The sequence below is a fragment of the Equus przewalskii genome, chromosome 23, assembly GCF_037783145.1.
Source record: "Equus przewalskii isolate Varuska chromosome 23, EquPr2, whole genome shotgun sequence".
NCBI lineage: Eukaryota > Metazoa > Chordata > Mammalia > Perissodactyla > Equidae > Equus > Equus przewalskii.
In genome coordinates, this window is record NC_091853.1 from 23,232,328 (window position 1) to 23,255,451 (window position 23,124).

Here is a 23,124-nt window from a genome sequence, read left to right on the forward strand (position 1 = left end):
TGCCTTAGAATTTCTGCCTTTGGGGAAGCGCCAGGGTGATGGTGAAATGCTCAGAGGTGGGGACTCCCACTTACCTGTCTCAGGTTGTTCTGGCTTTAGCTGGCCCTGGGGTAGAGGCCACTTGAGAACTGTGGGTTGGAGGAGGTCAGCTTCAGCTCAAGATGTGGGAGTCTCCCAAGCCCACGTGACCCTCCCAATGTTTGGGACCCAATGTTGTGCTTGAACTGGTCAAGAGAAGTGTATGACCCAGCTCCAGACTCAAGACCCCTGCTTGAGAAGGTGGATAGGGAGGGAAGGCAGATGCACCGAATGAACCCAGCCACAGAGCAAGCACAAAGTGGCACATCACCCAGGGAAAATAATCACAATCTGCAGGCAGGCAGGAGAGCTATCCTAGTCAGCTCGTCAGACATAGTTTAACTTCTGCTTGGCTGTTTTCTGCTTTATTTTTAACACAATCTGGACTCGATGTGTCCAGAAGTCACTCCATCACTTGGTACCTGTTACAGCATCACCCGAAATCTATTATAATGCAGCTCAGTACCCATTGCAGCACCCTGCGTTCCCTCCCAGCGCAACAAGCACCTGTGTCAGTGCCCCCGAATGTCTGTCAGGTGCAGGCCGGCCCACACATGGCCCGTAGCCAGAATAGTCTGAAGTGACAGAGTGTCCAGAACATGGAGACTGGCAGGAGGCCCAGGTGTGAGTGTGGGATGCCGGAGAACAGCAACAGGAGGCTACTGCCAGCCCCGCACGGTACCTCAAATACTTCAAAATCAATACTTCACAGTCCACATTCCCTGTTCTCCCTGGATTATTTCCTCTGCCTCATCCCTCCTCCAGAAAGTTGGAGGAGCTTTCTGCACTTGAACTTGCCTTGAGAGAATTTTGATTAGCAAAGAGGAGGACAGGTAAGGAAGTGGTGAGGCAAAGGGGAAGACTACCTTTTCAGGCCCCTGCCTTCGGCACCCAGCATCACCCCTCTCCTGATGGAGGGAGGACGTGGAAAGAGGCGAGCTCTGGCCAGGAACCATCCACCGGGCAGCTGGAGACCTCTGCCCACTGTCCACCCAGAACTCTGCAGAGTGCACGGGGAGTGCAGTCTCACTCCCCCAGTTTGCACCATCCTGAGCATGGCTGGGGGAGGAAGGGGCGGAGGATGCCATCTGGAGGCAGGCGTTCCCTCTCCGCCTGGGTCTTCTCAGGTGTCTGTGTCAGGTCAGACGGGCTCCCTCTACAGATAAAACAGCTCGAGGTGAAAGAGGCTTAGGTGGGTCTCCATGGCAACCGCAGGTCAGGAGCAGGCCCGCCTCCGCCTCAGGGGTTCATCAGAGGAGCCTCTCGGGACACACACACACACACAGGCACACACACGCTCCACAAACACCAGCCCTTCTCCTGTCAGTGTTGTTTGCTCTCAGCACAACTGCTGAGAAATGGAAAGAGAGGAAAAAGCATGAGCCGGCAGCCAGCAGCAGGCGAGAAAGAGGAGGAGACATTTAGGATGTAGTCTTCCCTCGACCCTGCCCTCCTGCGGCTGCCGACTTTCTGCTGTTCCCGCAAAAGACCAGACACTCTCTTCTCCCAGACGGGGAAGCAGAAAACAGGACCCTCGCTGGACCTTTCACCTCCGCAGAGGCTGACTTCAGAAAGCCAGGTAAGAGGGTCATCTCCCCAGGAGACAGTGGCTTCCCCACTTGTAACCTGAGAGCAGCTGCACCTTGAGAAGTTAGAGCAGAGGCTGGGTGGAGACTGGAGCGGGGTGGGGGTGGGGGTTGGGCTGGGGAGGGAGTAGCTTTCAGGGCTGTGGCAGGCTGGGGACAGCCTATTGAGCAGTCTGAGTCCAGGGCCCAGATGGCCACAGGGAGGCCCGTCAGTCCTCATCTGTTCCACAAGAGTGGGCAGACTCTGCAGGATCCTCCGGGCGGTGGCCTGGTCCTTGCCTCATGGACCCATGGGAAGCCATAGCTTTTGTCTGCTCTGGAACCAGCAAGCCGTCTGGGAGGACACAGCCCCAGCATTTTCCCTTCTGCTTTATGGGGAGGACCCAGGTGAAACCCAGATCAGATTCTCTCATCGATTCGAGAACTGTGACTTGAGGACCTACTAAGCCCGAGGTGCAGAGTCAGGCTCCAGGACACAAGAGTGACCAAACACATGGGCGATGAGTGGGCCTCAGTCCTCCTGGCCATGGAGATGTCTGTGAGTCCCGGTAACACGCCTGGGAGAGTGGGCCTGGACAGAGCGGTGTGGGGTGGGCTCCAGGGAGAGGACCAGGCTCGGGAAGGAAAGTCTGAGCTGCAACCGTGGGATCAGGGGAGAGCTCCCTGGGGATCGGCCTCCTCCACCTGTGGTCAGTTGGACCTGAGCCCTTACCCCATCTGGTTGCACCCCTACCTCAAAATGAGGAGGACTGGCTGCCCTTCATTCATTCCTCATTCAGGAACCATTTATCAAGGGCCTACTGCATGCCAGCAGATTCAACAAATTCAGCTCTTGCCCTCACAGAGCTCATAGCCAAATGGGGGAGAGAGAAAAACAACCAAAAAAGTGAGAAACGTGTTTGTTACAAATGCCGTGATGGTAGGCCCTTATGCCAGGCACCGCAGACACCCCGTTCTACCTCAGTGTCTGGGGGTGAGGGGCAGGCTGCAGGCAGGAGCCGACGCTTGAGGTGGGTCCTAAAAGACGAGCAGGTGCTTGTCAGGTGGGCAGAGGACCACAGGTCAGGCTGAGTCACACCTGCTAGGTGGAGTACTTTAATTATTTTTCTATATTGCCCCCCACCCCAATAATACGGTCAATTTGCAATGTGTGAAGTTAGCACCTTGGCAAAAAGGGAAACTCTCACGCCTCCTGCAGGGGGTCAGAGCCCCTCCGACTGCCAACTGCCTGGAACCAGACCCCTCTTGTCCTTGAGGCCTGGGGATGGTTTTTTCTAGCGTATCTAATGAGCCACAGCTGGTGGTAGTGTCTCCCAGGGAGCCACAGAAAAGACATTATCCCCAGAGATGTTCAAAAATAGGTAGAAGGGAGGGCTAGCTCGTGGGGGTGCAAGGGGTAATGAAGCGGAAAGGAAGGAGGACAGGGAAGAGCAGGGAGCAGCAGAGAGAGGGCTCCAGGGAGTGACGTCAAAGGGCAGAGGTAGAACTGGGGAGGGCTTTCCTACTGCCGCCTGGGTAAACTGAGGCACCACCATGCACGCTTTCTCTTCATACCAGGGGGTGGGGGATCAGCTCTCCCAGAAGCCAGGGTTGGGGTGAGGCCAGGGACAGCGTTGGGGTCACGCTTGCACCAGGCCAGGAGGTTCTTTACTTTCTGTGCCATGGACCCCTTTGAGAATCTGTGAAGCCTGTGGACACAGTCTCAGCAAAATGTTTCTGAATGCACAGGATTTCAAGAGAAACCAGCTGTATTGAAATGCATCTATGGACATATTTTTTAAAAACAATCTGAGATATAGTAATACATGTACCTCTTTACAAACATGTCAAATAATAGAACCTAAGGGCAGGTCTAACAAATACCAGGGTTTCCTAACAGTGATGAGCATAAATGATATTTCAAGAAAAGCAGCGTTAAAGTGTCATGGAAATACCACTCCTCCTAAATAAAATGATTACTAATATTTTGCCATATTTGCCGCGGCTATGTGCCTGTGTGCGTGTACATGTAACATTTTCTGAACGATTTGAATGTAAGACATTGCAGATAGTGTCACGCGTCGGCCATGAACATTTCAGCACCACCTCCTAAGATTGGGCTCTTTGTCAATATTCCTCTACAATCATAACACCATTTTTATACCTAAGAAAATCAACACTCATTCCCTAACATCCAGCTCATATTCAAATTTCCCCAAATGTCCTAATTTTCTTTTTTAAACAAGAATTCTATCCATGTTCATGCATTGGAGGCAGATTGTAGGTGCCGTTGACTGAATGGGAAGCAGGCAACCCTCACGGGAAGGTTCCGGAGTCACCGTAGTGCTGTCACGCCCAACAGTGAGCAGGAGTGTGAGGGGCCTTGAAGCTTACGCTGCCGGGGCTGATCCAGAGCAAGGGAGGGGCAGAATCCCAACTGTGCAAAGCACCCAGAGAAGACCACCCTTACTCTTCTGATGGATCTTCTGGGCGTCTTTATCAGACCACACCCCGCCATGACGTTTTTCCCCAGATGCCCCGTCACAACACAGACTCACACAGGGTCTCCCCCGTGGTCGGGTCCTGGGGGGGCCCTGGGATAAGCCAACCATCTCTGGCGTCTGTCTGGCCCGCCTGCCTCTCTGCCCTGCTCTCCCTCCCTCTGTGTCTCCCCTGCTCCTTTGCCCTTAAGAACTTAATCAGACCTGCTGAAGGGCCCCCTGGGAGAACAGCTGGCACCACAGACAGAAATAGCTCCGGCAGAAACCTCATCTCCGTCAGAGCCTCCAGCCCTGGGGAGGGTTGTGGGGGGAGAGCGGGGGATGTGGGGGAGAAAATGCAGAACCCCTGTCCCTGTGAGACCCCACCACCAGGCTAGAGAAGCTCAGAGCCCACAGAACCCAGGACTCAGGTGGGGTCACCCCGCCCAGCCCCTGCCATCTGACGTTGGGTGTGTGCCTGTCTCTAGAGGACAACCCAGGGCGGAAGCATAAGCCTTAAACCTCCTGGGAAGAGGCCCCTCTCCGGGCTGCACTTTAGGCCTCACTCTCTGGCTTTCTTCTGGCTTCACCCCACCTTTGGTGAAGAGTCTAGGGGGTTGAGGAGATGTGCCCACTCTGAGGTCACTGCCTCTCTAGATCAGGCCTTGTGGGCTGACATCCAGAACTCCTTGCCCAGACAGTTACCCGCCAGTTCCAGAGCCTGAGCAGGCCTCATCCACAGGCCCAGCCTCCCGAGGGTGGACGACATCACCAGTGTGAACAACTCTGGGTCTGAAGGCGGCAACAAGGTGGCTATTGGTAAGGGGGTGGATGAGCCTTGGACGTGAAGGCTGGGGTGTCCCCACGCATGTTTGCAAGGCCCCTCATGGTGTGAGAAGAGAAGGGGACAGGCTGAGGGCCAGGAGCTGGCTCAGCCCCCACCTCCTTCCGTTGGGGAAGGACGCTGAGGAGTCCAAGAATTCTCGGTTTGAATATGACCCTCCAAGTTGTTATGAAGGTATATTTGACAAGGAAGGAAGCAGAGCATATTTTATTTAATAGTTTGTTAGCTTAATTTGTAAGTTACAGATATTTAGACGTATGGCATGTGAGCCTCCATGTGCAGCACCGCCCCAGTCTCATTGCATATATATGTACGGTGTGGGCTCAGGCACCAGTGCCCTGGCCAGGCCTGGAGTGGCCTTGGTATTTGGAGGCCAATTTATTCTGGAGACAAAAGTTGTCTTCAGGGCCTCCCACCTCCCCTTTCTTCTATGTTTCTCCCAGCCACAGGAGGACCCTCCATCACCAAGCCATTCTCTTGCTTCCTCTTTTCAGTCATCCATTGAGCACTTGCTGTCGGCCAGACAGTCTGCTGGGTGCTGGGTCCTGGGTAGGATGATGCACAAGACCTAGTTTCTCACTCAGTCTGGAGAGGGGGTGACACACATAGGCAATCATGGTTCGCTGTGACTGTGCCATGATGGCGTAAGCACAGAGCAGCCTGGGAGCAGAGATATAAGGCACTGGAACCCGGTCAGGGAGGGTCAAGAGAGTCTCCTAAAGGAACAGACCAGGAGCTAAGAGTTAGGACTTATTCAGGAATTGAGAAGATAAAAGTGTTCTAGGGATAAAGAAAATGTTAGACATATATATACACACACACATACACAATACACATACACACATAATGGAATAATATTCAGCCATGAAAAAGAAGGAAATCTTGCCATTCACAACCACATGGCTAGACCTTGAGGGGCATTATGCTAAGTGAAATAAGTCAGAGAAAGCAAAAACCGTGTGATCTCACTCATGTGTGGAATCTTAAAAAACCTCAAGCTCATAGATACAGAGAACAGATTGGTGGCTGCCAGAGGTGGGGGGAGGGGGTGAAATTGGTGAAGGGGGTCAAAAGCTTCAAATGTCCTGTTACAAAATGAATAAGTCCTGGTGATGTAATGAACAGCATGGACTCTAGTTAACAATACTGTATTGCATATTTGAAAGTTGCTAAGAGAGTAGATCTTAAAAGTTCCCACCACAAGAAAAAAAAAATGTTAACTATGTGTGGTGACAGATGTTAACTAGACTTAGTGTGGTGATCATTCCACAATATATACAAATAGCGAATCATTATGTTGTACACCTGAAACTAAGGTAATGTTATATGTCAATTATACCTCAGTAAAGAAAAAAGAAAAAGACAGTGTTCCAGGTGTGTGCAAAAGCCTAAAAGGAAGAGAGAGGAGGGCACGTTAGGGGAACGGAGTGAGGGAGCAGGTTGGGGAAGACTAGGGGAAGCGGAAGTTTGGGGAGAGATGAAGCTGAGGACTAAGTAGGAGTCACTTGATAAAGGGTCTGGAAGCCACATTAAGGGGTTTGAGTTTGGTCTTGAGGACAGTTGGGAACCACTGAAATTCTTTAAGCATCCCAGGGCTTCCATATAGGGTGATTTAAAGATGTTCACAAGCCTAGACGCTTTTGTTATTGGAGGCCCCACCCCATATCACATCAAACATCATCAAATGAATCCACATTACATATATATATATATATATATATATATATATATATATATATTTAAGATTTTATTTTTTTCCTTTTTCTCCCCAAATCCCCCCGGTACATAGTTGTATATTCTTCGTTGTGGGTCCTTCTAGTTGTGGCATGTGGGACGCTGTGGTCTGATGAACAGTGCCACGTCCGCACCCAGGATTCGAACCAACGAAACACTGGGCCGCCTGCAGCGGAGCGCGCGAACTTAACCACTTGGCCAGGGGGCCAGCCCCTCCACATTACATATATTTTTTAACAAAAAATTTGAAAGGAGTTTTATAACTCTGATTTGGAATTACCACTAACTTATTAATTTCAATTTTGCAGATTTCTATTTCTATTTTGAAGCCAATGAAACTTTTTAGGGGGTACGGGGGTGACAGGCCCTTGTACAGCTCACAGATCCCATGCACTGTGCTATGGTCTAAGGAAAACAAAATAGTGGTCAGATTTATGCTTTAGAAAAATCACACTCAAGAAAATAGAGTGGAAACTGTTGTTCAATGGGTATAGGGTTTTAGTTTTGCAAGATAAAAAGTTCTAGAGCTCTGCTGCATAATAAAGTGTAATAAGTTAACACTACTGTACTGTACATTTAAAAATGCTTCAGATGGTAAATTTTATGTTATTTTTTTTTTACCACACTAAAAAGAAAACAGCAGACATTGGATTGGAAGGATCAGCCCTGGGTTGCCAGTTAGAAGGCAGCAGCTTAATATATCTGGCAGATGGTCAAGGCTTGAACTAATGGAGAGAGAGAGAGAGTGAACAGATTTGGGAAAATCATAATACTTAAATTTGTGAGAATCAACAGGAATTGGATACAAGATTTGACAGATGAGGCAAAGGGATGAGACAAGGATGGTGCATCAGTTTGGGCAACTAGATTATGCCCACTGCCAAGCTGGGGATCTGGGAGGAGCAGCAGCCGATGGGGAGCTTTGAGTTGAAGGTGCAAGTGGAACTGTCAAGGGAAGGTGCCCACCCTGATATGGAGCTACAAAGACCACTGGGTTATGGATTTCAACTTGGGAACTATCAACATTGAGGCAACAATTGGAAATGTGTGAAAGGATGAGGGTGATTAAAATGAGGAGACGACTTGAACAGAGCCCTGGGGAACAGCCACAATCCAAGGATGGCCAGAGGAGGGGCATCCACAAGGGCTCTAGAGGGAGTCTTCAGAAGGTAGACCAAGGTAGGAGTAGACCAAGGTAGGAGGCAGACTAAGGTAGGAGTAGACCAAGGTAGGAGGTAGACAAAGGTAAGAGTAGACCAAGGTAGGAGGAAGACCAAGGTAGGAGGTAGACCAAGGCAGGGGTAGACCAAGGTAGGAGGAAGATAAAGGCAGGGGTAGACCAAGGCAGGGGTAGACCAAGGTAGGAGGAAGATAAAGGCAGGGGTAGACCAAGGCAGGGGTAGACCAAGGTAGGAGGAAGACCAAAGTAGGAGTAGACCACGGTAGGGGTAGACCAAGGCAGGGGTAGACCAAGGTAGGAGGAAGACCAAAGTAGGAGTAGACCACGGTAGGGGTAGACCAAGGCAGGGGTAGACCAAGGTAGGAGGAAGACCAAGATAGGGGTATACCAAGGCAGGAGTAGACCAAGGCAGGAGGTAGACACAGATAGGAGTAGACCAAGGAGTGTGGTCTAATGGAAACCAAGGAATGATCATTTCCACAGAACGGAGTGGTTGCAGAGCTGGGTTGGGAAGCCTCCGGTGGGTTGGGCGTAGTTAGGGTTAGGGTCAGTCAGTAGGGATGTGACAGGTGGTTGAGGGTGCTCTCGGGGGAGAGAGTATGTGGCAGGTTATATTAGGAGATTGTTCAAGGGCATCACATCCCTCTGCCTCAAGCCTCACCAGTCTGTTCCTCATTCAATCATCTTCCAAGCTGATGAAGCTCAGGGTTGGGTGCCAGGCATTCAGGGGCAGGAGCAGTGTGGTCTAGTGATAGTGGGGGCATTTTGGGGTGGGTGGTTGAGGGGAGTCAACCAAAGAAGTCTTCCTGGGGAATGAGGGTCAGGTCCAGGTTTCGAGGTGTCATAGGGTGAGGCTCAGTGGCAAGGAGAGGTGGGCATCATTCTGGCAGGGGGATCTCATGTGACCTCTGACCCCACCACTCTCAGCCCAATATCTCATCCTCAGGTAATATTTTCAGTAAAGTTTACAGTACTTAAGCCCCTAAAGACCACCTTAAGGATAGAACAGAAAGTCAGCTCTGTTACAGGGACACACACAGCCCTTCCCTTGATGACTAAGTAGAGGGGCTGCCCAGGCCCCTGTCAGGTCTCATGGGATCTTGGAGGGATCTCTGAGTGACGGGGAGTGCAGAGCCATGGGGGCCAGAGGAGAGACTGTCTTCCAATGGCTTCCAACAAATGCTCTTTTATTCAGAGTGGGTCAGATCTGTGGGTCTTGCTCCTTGATGCAGCCGTAACGACGTAACCATAATTTATTCATCATTTATTCTTTTGTTCATCTACTCATTCCTTTATTCACTCATTTGTTTGGCATCTATCAAGCACTTTCTGCACTACTACCCAGCGCCAGGGATGGAAAGATCCATAGGGCACCCTGCCTGCCCAAATAGGATACACAGTGTGGGGGCAGGTAGATAGCCATGCTCCATAAAGTGTTCCTGGCACTATGAAAAATGTCTGTACAGCGTACAAGGTAGAGCGTGGTCACCCCTACCTGTGAGGTGGGAGGGGCAGGAAAGCTTCAGAGGAGAGCTGACCCTAGAACTAAGTCTCGAGGCAGAAGGAGGGACACTGACAAAGGATGGAGCTGTGAAAAGGCCCAGCATAGTCAGATGCCCCTGCGGGAACTGCTGACCCCTTCATACCCGGAGTACCTTCAGTGGGCTTGATTGAACACCTGAAATGACCCCATTCCTTCTTTTGGTGTTAAGCATCAACCTGACCTGTGTACTTTTAAAAACACAGATGCTCCAGGAAAGGAAACGTTCAGTGACGATGTCTCGTTTTGCCTGAACTGACTGAATCCCTTGGCCTTAGGGGGAGGCTTCTGGTGCTCACAGCTCTCAGGACAGAACACAGCCCATCTCTATCCCCCACCGCCTCCCCACACTGCTGCCTGACCTCATTAGTCTGGACTCATGAAGCACTTAAGGGAGAAGAAAAGATCCTAATTACTCCTTACCCCCAAGATCAGGGTCTGATGGTCCTTCCTTCCCTCCAAACCTCCCAGGAAGGAGTCCGGGTGTAATCTGAGGCCCCCAGTGTGATAGGCTTAGGCTAAGTGGAGGATGAAAATGTTGAGATTTCCCAGTTATGCTGATTGCTGAGGGAACTGGTTGTTCAAGTCTCCCTGGGGAAGTGGGAGGTTTGATCTGTGCACTCCAGAAGGCTACTGCTACCCCACAACAATTTTCCCATTGGTGTCTGACTCTCCAGCATTAACAAATCATTTCTCTGGGCTAAGCATTGTGAGTGCAGGGTGGTGGGAGGGCTGCCTAAAAATGTGCATGTCCTCAGGAGGTGACACGTCTCACAGCCACGTTGTTGAGACTGAGTTCATAGAATCTTTTCTCTGCATCCAGAGTCTAGGCAGGAAGACAGCCATCAGTGCATGGAAGGGGGAGCTCCTTGGAGGAGGAAAAGGCATCAAAAGGGGAGGTGGGGCACCCTGAATAGCCACTTCAGGTTTTAGCCCAGGAATGGTGCTCAAATTCACTGTTGTCAGAGGTATAAACCCACTTCTGACAGGCAGCGGGGCACGCCTGAGATGGCAGCTTATTCACCCATCCATCCATCCATCCATCCATTCATCCATCCATCCGTCGTCTATCCATCCATCCATCTGTTCATTCATCTAGTCAGTCAATCATTCACCAAACCCATATTTGAACAGGACCCTGTGGGAGTACGATGATGAGTTAGGGTCTTGCACCGGATGCTCCTTGCACACGTCTCACCTTGTACCAGGGTGGGGTCCTACACCTGTGACACCTTCTCCATCAGTCTGTGTGTCTGAAGCCCACACTCACCCCAAGCCTGCTCTCACCCACAAAGCCTTCTGTGAGCCTTTCATCACCTAGAGTCCCTCCATTTCTCCCCCATCCATACTGACTCTGTGCCTCACCAGTCACCTTTACTTTTTTCTACCACTGTTGTGGTGTTTACTCACGTCCTGTCTCTGCTGGGGAGCAGGGTCCCTTAGGTTCTTTCCCAATTGTGCTCTTCCACAGATGTGTACACAGTGCTTGACTCCTACTTATGAATAAGTGAATGAATGATGGATGAATGAATGGTGGGTAAGTTATATCTTTTGCCAGATAATGTCAACCCCATACAAGTCTAAGCTTCCTCCAGCAACAGGCTGGGGCATTTAGGAACTCAGGGTGTTTTCCTATTAGGCTGACACGGGTTGTATCACCTGTTTCCAATGTGTGCGTGTGTATTTTTTTCTCTTTAACTCCTAGCAATAAGTTTGTGCTCAGCCGTATACAGTCTTTTTCTTGCTTTGTTTGGGGTTAGCAGACATTCAGGAGGCAGTTTCTCTGGGCTCAGTCATCCGGATGCTTTAGGGATCTTTATAACCATGAGAGAATCTTACTTTTATGTGGTGTTCAGAGTGTCCCAAGTTTATTCACAACTGCTTCTCACAACAGCTCTATCTTGTCTTACAGAATTAGAAATGATTGCTCAGAGAGGTTAAGCAACTCACTTGAGGCCACCCAGCTGTGAGGGTGAAGCAGATCTTCCCACTTGGGTCCCAGCTCTCCTCCCTCCCGCTTACTCACCCCACCCTAACTGACAGAGGGGCCCAAGGAAGACACACTCCTGCCCCGTCTCAGCAGGGCCTGGGGGGCAATGTCCCTCATCCCATGGCTCCGATGGAATGAGGCCCCCCCACGGCTGTCGTCCCGGAGCCCGGCGGAGATGGTGCTGGAGACCCTCATGATGGAGCTGGCGGGGCAGATGCGGGAGGCTGAGCGGCAGCAGCGGGAGCGCAGCAATGCGGTCAGAAAGATCTGCACCGGGGTGGACTACAGCTGGCTGGCCAGTGCGCCCCGGCCCGCCTACGACCTCAGCCCTGGGGAGCGGCTGCAGCTAGAGGGTGTCTGCGCCAAGATCCACCCATCCTACTGTGGGCCGGCCATCCTCAGGTACTGGCACGGGGACCAACTGTTGGGCTGCAGGCTCCAGGGAGGGTGGCTGCAATGGCAGGGGCCTGAGGCCACCAGGACTGGAGCCAGGAGGCTGGATGACCCAGTTATCTGTTAGAAGGAGCAAGGCAGGAGCAGGAATCTGAAAGAAGTTGTGGAACACCAGGCGGGCTGGGGGTTCAAAGGGAGGCAGGGGGCGGCTCCTGGAGGCACATGAGTTTCTATAGGAGGGAAGCCAAGGCCTTTGAGCTCCCTGCCTGGGTTGCTGTTCTCCTGGATTTTAACATAGCTGGCTCCTCCTCCATCAGTTCATTTTCCATGTTACCTTCTTAGAGAGGTTTTCCCAGATCACGTCTCCAAAACTGGCTTCTCAATTATTCTATTTCACACTATCTTTCATACTAGCTTGCCTGAGGAGTGTGAGTGTGTGTGTTGTGTGTGTGTGTGTGAGAGAAGAGTTCAGAGCCCTGAGCACTGAACATTTAGAGATTTAGAGCTTGGGTACAACTATGTCCCTGAATATAAATGTAACCTTAATAAAGCTGTGACCCACATGGTCCCGTCTCAGTTGGATTCATGTTTGAAATCAAAGAAGCATAATCCAACATCTGAAAATAATTTCAAAAGTATCTCAAGTTCTTTAACCGTATTTCTCAAACACTAGCAGTGGAATATAAATCCACCAAAAAAGACTTTAAAATCCCCCCTTAGTTTCCCCACATCTTCCCTCACCCATCTCTTTAACCAATGGATGTCACCACTGTTACACATTTTTCTTCGAAATTCCCCTTAAGAACTCCTTCTTCTCCAGTCCTATCTACACTCCTTTAGATTTTGTAGTCTTTTTAACCCGGTTTCCCCTTCTTCCTCCAGGCTGAGAATCTTACCCTCCCCCCATTTTGCTCATTCTATACCATGGAAGGCCCCTATCTAGTTCTAGAAGCATCCTGGGGACAGGGGTGGGGTGAGTCATGGGGGGTGGTGCTGATAAGCGACTCTAAGCTGGCAAACCAAACCTCATAAATGAGGGGGAGGCTGGGAACACACATATGGTAATGATTGTCCTGTCACATTTCCTGTCTCATGTCACTGCTGGAAAGTTTGAGAAATACTGACACTAATATATATGGTGGAGGAAACCAGGTATTAAATGGCCTTGCTAACTGTCGTTCGTTCTTGAGCTCTAAGCAAAGGCATTTTAACGGCAGAGGAAATGGCTTAGGACACACACAGGGACCCAGGAGAACCTGGGCTGTGGGGGACCACATGTGATTCTTCCTGGCTGGAGCGCAGCCTGATGGGGGGGTGGGGCGAGTGGCATGGGACCTGGAGTGCATGGCCATACAGCTCACCCTCACTCAGGAGGTGGTGCAGAGCTACAGTAGGAGTATCACAGGGCGGTGACATAATCAGATCCACATTTCAGAGCGCTCCCTCTGGCCAGTGGGCAGAGGAGTGGGAGAGGGTGAGTCAGAAAGCCTCACGTCTGTAAGGCGGGCGTAGCAGGGGGCTCCCCTTACTACTCTGGCATCATAACCTGAAGCGAACGCCAGGATCTTTACGTTATGTGAGCTCATTAAACCTCACAAAGAGGAAGCTATGACCCCAGTTTACAGATGAGGAAGCGGAGGCTCACGGAGGCCAGAAGCGGCAGAGCTGAGATTTGAACTGAAGATGGGCTGGAGCAATAGGGAGGTGGGGTGGTTCCTGATTCACTTGGGGAGAAGTGGGGAAGTGGAGGAAATGGGAATTGACCACGGGATGCACCGGCCACGTGCCACGTCCGGGTGACTCGCCCCATGGGGCCTCTCCCTCTCTGCGCCCAGGTTCCGGCAACTGATGGCGGAGCTCGAGCCCGAGGTGCAGGAGGTGGCCCGGCTCTTCCGCTCGGTGCTGCAGGAAGTCCTGGAGAGGATGAAGCAGGAGGAGGAGGCCCACAAGTTGACGCGGCAGTGGAGCCTGCGGCCCCGCGGCAGCCTGGGCACCTTCAAGACGCGCGCGCGCATCTCCCCTTTCGCCAGTGACATCCGGACCATCTCGGAGGACGTGGAGCGGGACACGCCGCCGCCGCCCCGGGCCTGGAGCATGCCCGAGTTCCGGGCGCCCAAAGAGGACTGAGCCACCCTCCCCTGCCCAGGAGCCGAGCCACCTGTGGGAGGGCATGATAGGCCGGTGACTGGTCCCCGGTCCTGGAACCTCCCCCCTCGACCCTGATGAGGAGACCACAGAGGCGGCCCCCTCCCACGCCACTTCTGTAAGATGGAGCAACCCCTCTCCACCCACCCTCTCCCACTTGCCACCAGGCCCAGAGTCCGGGCTTGGAGATGCAGTGGGGTCCCCTCCCTCCCCTGCACAGATGGCTGGAGCAGCCCCTTCCCTGCCTCACGGAGATCCAGGGTCTTGGCACACAGACCACAGCCCCATCCCGTCTTCTGCTTCTGTCTGGAAGGGAAAGAGCTGCTCTGCCTCTTTGCCAAGACCTGGGCTCTCATCCCAACTTCCGGGATGTCCCATTCACCCGCTCTCCCTGAGGAATGATGAGGGACCTGTTGAGTAGTGTCCATTCTCTGCAGGTGACTGGCTGTCCCACCCCTGCAGGTGAGTCACAGCTTCATGGGTGGTGGAGCTGTAAGCACCACAGAGATCACTAGGTCCACTATCCTCCACTAGTGAATGAGGAAATTGAGGCTCAGAGAGGGCCAGGCTTCTTCCACCTTAAAATGCAGCCAGATCCCCGTGGGCAGTGAGGCTGTTCCTGTATGCATAGTCTCTGCCCCTGAGTCCTTGAGCCCTGGGCTATGAAGGGACAGGTCCAAGGGCTATGTCTCCAACTGCCTGTAGTCTGACCCACCTCTTGGCATCGGCATGGGGGTCTAAGGTAGCTGGGGGTGGAGGTAGACTGCTCTTAGTGTCCTCACGTGGGAGGTGGTCAGTCCCTAGTAGCTCATTCCAGAGACTAAACTTCAAGGTCTTCTGACTTGCTGCTCTGGAGAGCCCAGCTTTCTGATTTCAGGGTCTCTTCTGCTTCTGATCATGACTGCTGTTTGGTTTTCCACAGAGAAAGGGATGCCCAAATCTCTAACTGACTTCAAGGCACCTGAGTGAAATGTTCGAGAAGAGTCTCCCTACAGTGTTCACTCTCCTTCCATCTCTAACACAGTTCGACCTTGGTGATGGGCATGTGGATTCTCCAATGTGTGCATCACCCATGGCCAATCTGGAAGGCCAGGTGGCCTCCCCACACACTGGGCTGAAGCAGGGTGTGGGGAGGGTAGCATGGGGATAGTGCCCCCAACTATCAATGCAGGCTCAGAAAATACAAGTGGATCTCAATATTAGTCTATATAAGATGCCAGGAGGAGATAAGTCAGCAGGGGGAGAATCATGTATTCTCTGACCAAGTTTGGTGGAAAAAAAAATTTTTTTTAATGATCTCGTTTTGGATTATTTTCACTCAGATCTAGACAGAGAATCATGGAATGGTGGAAAACCTCTTATCCAACACTGTCAAGATAAAGGAGTTGATTGACTCATTAACATAATCGATAAAAGTTGAGAATCACTTAAATAAAAATATACACCTTAAACATCTTATGTACTTTAAGACATAAAAAAGTTCATTTGATTGCCAAACTTTTAATGTAGGTCCAAGCTGTGTTCCCTTTTTCATGACATGTGTGGGTTGTCTGATGGGAGTTCTACACTTAGGTTTGTGTAGAACTCGTGTGTACTTTAATCATAACAGTGAGAACAACCATCCTAAACAAGGTCTGAAACAAACAGAAGCGAGCCTTGGTAAGCAGACAACTCAGTTGGTAGGGGCAAAAGTGTTGGGGAGAGCTAGAAACGATCGACTCTCTGTGAGCTTTCTGGGCACCCTGGGTGTGGTCAGCATGTTTTCTGAGGGAATGGAGTGTCAAGGTCATCCTGGGGGCGTTCAGAGGAGTTCGGTTGAGAGAATGTCTACTGTTTTCCTCCTTCCGCACCACCCTGCATGTACCTATTCTCCCCCAAGAGAAGACCTGAGGCTTTCAACATCATGTTCTTTTTTAAGAACCTGGCCGCCCATGAAAACCTTCGCTGTCCACCTCCGTCAAGGCAGACAGAAGCTGCCAGCCTCAGATGCCGGATGCCCTTTGGCAGCAAATACCAATTGGTGGTGCTAAAACTTTCGAAGGGCCAAGAGTTGCTCCTTTGAATTTCGGTCGTTAAAGAGAGTAATGATGTCCGCCTCAATTTCTAGTTTTAAAAACCCAATAGCAACAAATAAAAGAACAAAAGAGTTTAAGAGCCTCCTGTGAGTGTGTGATAGTGCTGGTGGCAGTTGGAGGGGGCGGATTGGGCACGCTCAAGACTCGCCTGGGCTTCTATTTGCATGCAGCTGGACACCATTAGCCACTAGAGGGAGCCAGTGGGCGTTGGACAACAGGTCACATTTTATTTCACTTTGTGGATTTTTGGGGTTTTTTTTTACTTGTTATGAAAATTTTCAAACACACAGAAAAGTAGAGGGAAAAGTGTAGGGAATCCCCATATGCCCATCCCCAGTGCTTAATAGTTATAACATTTTGCCATATTTGCTTTATTTATTTTTGTGTGAAGTATTTTAAAATAAATCCCAGACATCATGACCTATCACCCCGAATACTTCAGTATGCACTGCAAAGGAATAAGGAAATTTTCCTATGTAACTACAGTACAGTAATATCACTCCCAACAAAATAGCAGTAATTTTTTTTTTTAATACTTGAGGAAGATAAAATATCACCAATTTTTTTTAATGCTTTTTGGTGAGAAAGATTGTCCTCGAGCCAACATCTGTTGCCAATCTTCCCAGTTTTTTTTCTCCCCAAAGCCCCAGCACATAGTTGCATATCCTAGTAGCAGGTCGGACTAGCTCTTCTATGTGGGATGCTGCCACAGCATGGCTTGATGAGCAGTGTGTAGGTCCACGCCCAGGATCCAAACCAGCAAACCCCAGGTCGCCAAAGCAGAGTGTGTGAACTTAACCACTGGGCCACACGGCCAGCCCTCTTAGCAGTAATTTCTTAATATCAGCTAATACCCAGTCCACATTTAAATTTCCCTATTTCCAACAAATGATTTTTGCAGTTTATTTCTTTGAGGATTGAATCAAGCCCCACACATTGACAAGAAAGTTGTAATTTTTTTTGGTACTGGGTCATAGTGTGTTTATTTAATTCCACAATGAAGTATTTGTCAGCCTACAAAAAGAGAAACCAGTTTAAGAGGCGAAGCATTTATCTGGTCAAAGAATTGCAATTCAAGGAGCCCAGAGTCAGGTAGAAACCCAAATAGTGTCCTGCTAGGGGGTAAAAGTCAGTGGCTTTTAAAGGCAAAGAAGGGAAATTGTATTACAAAGAATTTTAACTGGAGTTGGAGGCAGAGAGCTAGTCTTGGCTAAACATTGATTGGCTATTGATTCTCTCTTCAGAAAGTCCGCTATCCCCAGTCTTTGTGATCAGGATGTCGGTTCTCCTGCCGACTTCTCAAACACTTGCTTGTAAAACAATTGTCACTTTGGGCCAGTCCAAGTTTCAAGACAGCAAGGCGGTTTCTCTGGAAAGGTGGCTCCAACTCCATTTTAAAATGGCTCCACTATAGTCGATATTGACGTTTTGTTTAAACTTAGAGTGCTTGTGGAAGGTTAGTGTCAGTACGCAGTAAGTTATGGCTGCACATAAATGATAATAATTCTGCAAATTAGCCTAAAGATGCTCTTTACTCAGATCCTTGTTATGTTTGATTAAAATTCTTCCACAGCCACTAAGATTCTCTAATCCCTTGAAAAGTAACGTTAAAAATCAATAGTGACAATATATCTAATTTGACTTTTCATTTGATGAAAATACTGTCCATGTCTATGTGTTTTATTTTCTGAGATATGCTTGCTAAGAGCAACCTAAAACCTTCTCCTCTTTTCTTGCCATTTAGAAACAAAACATTAAAGTTTGTCAAAATAACTCAGGGGGAATCTCCAGAATTCCGTTAGTAGGTAATGAAAATGTTTATGTCTGTTTTTGATGCCATCGTTCAACATGTAGTGAAATTCAGTCTGTCTTCATATGCATTTGGCTCCCCAACAAAACACAGTATGTTATCTCAAAACGTATTCATTGACAAGACACTTTTAGACAGTTATGTTAAATTAATTTAACACGTGGCATCATTTGTTAAATGGGGAAATGGGCATCTGTTTGTTTTCATATTGTTACATATCGTATTAGATTAGTATTATTTTATTTAGTAGTGCTAATCTAAAAATCAGAACATTTACCAAAAATCATGACTTTATCATATTCAAGTCAAAAGCAGCACAATGATTTTTTGAGGTTTCTAAAGATCTTCAAGAGTTTTTACGTTACTGAGAAGGGAATTCACGAGACGATGGAGGCTGGAGTGTTTTCTAGCACATTTGATTGTTTTTGGTTTGATTCCAGTTACAGTTCCTTTGCTGGAACAGATGCAACGTTCCCACAGCCCCGCAGTCCGGCTTTGAAGTTCTCCAGCCGGGTCTCCCCTCCCAGCTGGGATCTGCTGCGGGGAGAATTCCATTCCAGGAACAAGCCGTTCCTCTCCGTGTCAGCTGAGTGCTGAGGCTAACAGCTTAGAAGCCGCTTCTGGCCCCTGCTGCAGGCTGGGGCCTCTGCTAGGCTCCTCTAAAGGTCTAGGCCCCGGAACCCAGGACAGAGGGCATACAGTGAGGTCAGCCTCTCCGTACTAGAAAAGAAATCAAGCCATGAGGCAGAGAAGCTGCTCCAAAGAGCAAAAGGGACGGGAGAAATACATCTTTCATCCAAATAAGCCAGTCCAACTATGTTGCCGTGGACAGAAATGGCTTTCTCATCAAGAAAATTCCTGTATTAATGGTACTTTACAATTTGACTCCTTAACATTTGTTTGAATGGTACTTTACAATTTACAAAGTGCTTTCACCCACCTTGTTTCATTTGATCTTGACCCTGACGGGAGGTGCATTGTCTTGTCTCAGGTTACAGGCAATGGCCTGCCTCGGAAGCCTGGGCTCCTTCCACCTGCTACACTGCATCTCGGCATTGTAGATCCTTATGCGCCCTCAGAAGAGCCCGAAAAATCCACATCCTGTGCTTACCACACAGTGATGTAAATATACGTGGTTATCTGTTCATTCCCGCCCCCTCCCCACTGTTCACTGCCGCCAGTAGTTTGTGAAATCCTTAAGAGCTTAAGCACGTCTTTCGTCTCTGCATCTCTTTCTTCTGGGCACACAATAGGTACTTTACATTGTGCTTAAGGGATGGGTGCCTGTGGACATCAACTTGGCGCTTACCCCAGCCGGGCAGGGTGCAGCTGTGATTGAACATCGAGACATTCGTGATGTATCTATATCATTCATCAGACTGTAAGCTCTGTGAGACCAGGGTCCATGTCTGGTTTCAGTTTGTATCTCCCAAGATGTGCCTGGCACATGGTGAATGGTCAACACACTCCTTAAGAATTCATTCATTCATTCATTCGTTCATTCATCAAATATTTGCTGAGCACCTGTACGTGTAGTAATCACAGAGGAGATGGGGCAGGGGTGTGGTCACCTGTAAGTGATCCAGCCGGATAAGACAACACTGAGCTTTTGGCTCTTCTCTGAATTACTCTGGAAGGCTTCCTGGAGGCGGTGGGATTTCCCAAGGGCACTTTTGGTAAAAATGACCCTGGTGTGTGTGGTCTCCAAATGAATCCAGATTGCTAGAATCCCTTATTTTGCTGGTGCCTTTCTTTGTTCAATGTGAGCCTTGAGAGAAACACTTCTGATTAGCATTTTGACCTCCCTAGAAACAGCTTCTCTGTGGAGAGAGAGGTGGAACGACTCCAGGGAATACTGTCCTTTCCCTGTGCTCGGGCCTAGACCAACTCCGGTCAGGGCAGATAGTCATAAATGCTTAAATTCACTCTTCCTGGGCCTCAGAACCCAATGACGGGGAACATTTCCCTAAGGGAAGCCCCAGAGGGCCACCTCACCCAATGACTCCATCAGGGTCCATAAATGGGGTGCATGTGTGAGTCACCCTCTTTGGTGAAACCTTGATTTTGTCTGGAGGCGAGGGCTGGGCAGTGTGCAGAGGTCCTGGGGCAGGGCTGGACCCTTGGCGACTGCTGTTAGAGCAGGTGTTTATTGGGGGGACTGAGAACAGGGGGTTAGGTGACAGCTTGCATGTCCCTCACTTTAAGCAAACGGATTTTGGAGAATGTGTACTTTTGAAAGGAACTTTTCTTGACCTGGCAAAATGATTCCCCACAAAGTTCTTCAATGGGTAAGCACTGAAAATAGGATTTAGTTTACAAAACACTAAAGTATACACAAATTCTAGGGGGACATATCTTTTGCCAAAAGACATGTACATCTTGCAGCAAATTCATAGAATCCTAGAACCAGGACAAACCTCCAGAGCTCAGCCTGGCCCTGACTCCTGCCTCCAGGCAAGACCGACTTAATCGACACTTATTGACATCCACTGTATACAGAGCTCCATGCCAGGACTCATAAGCACACTGCAGATTTATTATAATTTCCAAAATCGGAGGGTTTATAATCTCTTTGGCACAGAGTCCAGGGCAATGCTGTTGTATGAATCAGGAGTTTTTAGTTGCTGCTGAGAGAAACTCAGATTGAACTGGCAGAAGCACCAAAGGGCCTTTGTGACCCCCAGGGCCAGCTTCATAAGTGTGATAAATAAATGACAAGCAATAGGATATATTGGATTATATGAGGAAGCCATTTGGTTTAAAACTAATTTGGCCTGAACTTGTTTTTCCAAAAGGGCCTGGTGGGGCCTGTTGAGCATGTACTGTATATCTGCTTTAAACATGTACAATGTCCCAAAGCCAAGAATGATGCCCTTAAAGATAAGGATGTGGCTTCCCCCCATGTTGGAATTTCCTGAAGGATAAGCATCTCTTCCTAGAAACCTAGGATTAATTACTGACGTGCTGTTCTCACCTCTTGACAACCGACCTGCTGGGTCACTAAGGATCTTGTGACAGTAGTAAAAGAGACATTCTTATGTGACATACGCTCTTTGTTCCAAGACAGTATATAACCACTCTGTACACCCCACTTCTTGGGTGTGCTTCCTTCCCCCAGGAAGGAAGCCCCCCCAGGCTATACTCCTCAGAATTTGCTCATAATAAACGCACCCAAATTCTGATTTATAGATTGATTGTGGATTATTTGCATCGACAGGTGTGTGACCTGTGCAGTCACACGGGGCCCCAAGCTCAGAAAGGCCCCAGACTTGGTTTAATGCTTTACTGTTACCATCTTGAAATTTTTAATAACTTTTTAACAAAGGGCTCCAAATTTAATTTTGCACTTTTGTAGCTGCAAATTACGTAGCTGGCTCTGACGGCACCCATAACTGGCAAGTCCAGGGTCATTGCTGACCAAGGACTTCATCCAGTGGAATATGCTCTTTCTCCTCCCCCTCCGCCTCCTCCCCCTCCTTTTTCTCCTTTCCTCCTCCTCCTGTTCCTCTTTTTCCTCTCTCTCTCCTTCTCTCTCCATTTCCTAGCTCTGCTCCCTCTGTGTGGTGGTTTACTTTTCTTCTAGGGTGGTCACAGTCCCCCTTTGCAGCCAGGAAAGATGGCTGCTGGTGCCCCAGGCTGTCAGGACCCCCGTTTAGCACTCCCAACATCCATATACCAATTCCAGAGAAAGGCCTTGGGGCAGAGCCTGGCTAGTTGGTCACCAAACCTGCTTCTTCCTTCTGCATCAGCTGGCATTTCAGCCTCCCTGCCTCGGGAGCGGCCACGTGAGTGAGTTTGGCCGACAGAATCTGAGCAGATGTGAAAGGCTCCCCTTCGGGCTTGGCCCATACAAACCTCCCAAAAGTGACTCTCTCTCCTCTTGCTCCGTTTGCTGGCTTCATAGAGAAGACTCTGAAGTCCAAAAAGAGAGTGGAGCCACAAGATGGAGGGAGCCTGGGCCCCTGAATGACCATATGGAAGGGCACCTTGGACTTATGTGGATAACAAATACACATCTATTTGTTAAACCACAGAGATTTGGGGGGTGACCTTTGCAGATGCTGGGGTTGCAGATCTGTAACCAACATACACCATGAGTGGCCCTGCTTGAAATGCGTGCCACCCCGGACCAGTTATTGCTGGGGGATCGTGAGCCCATCTGAGGGCCCGGGGCACCAGATTGCAGCCCCATTAGGACCACAGGAAGTGAAGGGCAAGGGTGCAGATGCTAAAAGACAGTGGATGGGAAAATACATGTTGGCCCCACAAAATATCAGCTTCCTATTTACTGTAGCTCTGAATAAGAGAGCAACCTAAAATATTCACAGGTCCAAAAGATTTACTCTTTGAAAATCTGTATAGCTTAATATTAAAATGGTTTTCCTTATTACCGACTATCGTACTATCATCTTAGTTCTTTCAAAGAACTTAATATTACCTTCAATCTCATATCAAGGTAATTCACAGAGGCTCCCCCCAACGCCACTTTACTTAACTTCACAGGCCACATATAAGGCTCCAGCTGACAGTCTCATGGATAAGAAAGCTAGAAAGTTCCCTCGTCTGTCTAACCCTCTGTTGCCATATCAACCTCCTGCTCAGGTGTAGACACACATACAAAAATATAAAACAGCTGCTCGTTCTCCCTAGTAGGAAGCTGGCTCACCATTATCTGCTATCTGAAGAACTTTTCATTTTGGTTGGTTTTCTCTCTGCCACTCCACCTTCTCTTAAAGGGTTTCCTATCCTTTACCCATGAACAGATTTTGCTGTGCTTCAGTGGGGAGAAAAGAGTTTAGCAGTGCCGATAAAATTGTTTGGGCTTTTGGGCTGCTGAAAATTCTGGGATATGATTCTCACAAAATGGTTCTCCCACTTATATCTTTCCAAATCATTCAGCTCTCTGAGCTCCTTTTCCTCCTCTATCAAATAAGCATAGCTGTGCTGCCTGCCTCCCAGGCTTGTGGCGAGGTAAAAATAAGATCAAATGCTTTGCAAACCATAAAGGAACTTTCAAATTTAAGATCTGACCGTTGTCTGTGACAGTCTTCCGCTCAATTAGTACAGATAACAGAAAGTCGATGGAACACACAGAAGAGCATTCGTCACCTTCCTCGTCTGGAATATCCAGACCCAGATCTTTAATCATTGCTCTTGAGCCTGATCTTTTAGATCTGTGGTTCTCAAGCTTGGCTGCACACTGGATCATCGGGGAAGCTTTTAAATATTCTGGCGCCCAGCTGCACTCCAGACTCAATAAATCAGAAATGCAGCATGGGATCTAGGCATC

General features: G+C 49.1%; 1 protein-coding gene across 2 annotated transcripts; it reads left to right on the forward strand.

Annotated features, from left to right (window-relative positions):
* Positions 1-1,352: 1,352 nt before the first annotated feature.
* RD3 (RD3 regulator of GUCY2D) lies at positions 1,353-16,101 on the forward strand. 2 transcript variants are annotated; one of them, XR_011532025.1, is made up of 4 exons: positions 1,355-1,657; positions 11,334-11,813; positions 13,640-14,411; positions 14,872-16,101. XR_011532025.1 is itself a non-coding variant. In XM_070591028.1 (3 exons), exons 2-3 carry the CDS (start codon positions 11,518-11,520, stop codon positions 13,929-13,931), a joined length of 588 nt encoding a protein of 195 aa, XP_070447129.1. In that variant the 5' UTR covers positions 1,353-1,657; positions 11,334-11,517; the 3' UTR covers positions 13,932-16,101. The 2 variants fall into 2 exon arrangements, 1 of the variants encoding a protein (XP_070447129.1); XM_070591028.1 differs by having other exon boundaries at positions 1,353-1,657; positions 13,640-16,101.
* Positions 16,102-23,124: the final 7,023 nt, after the last annotated feature.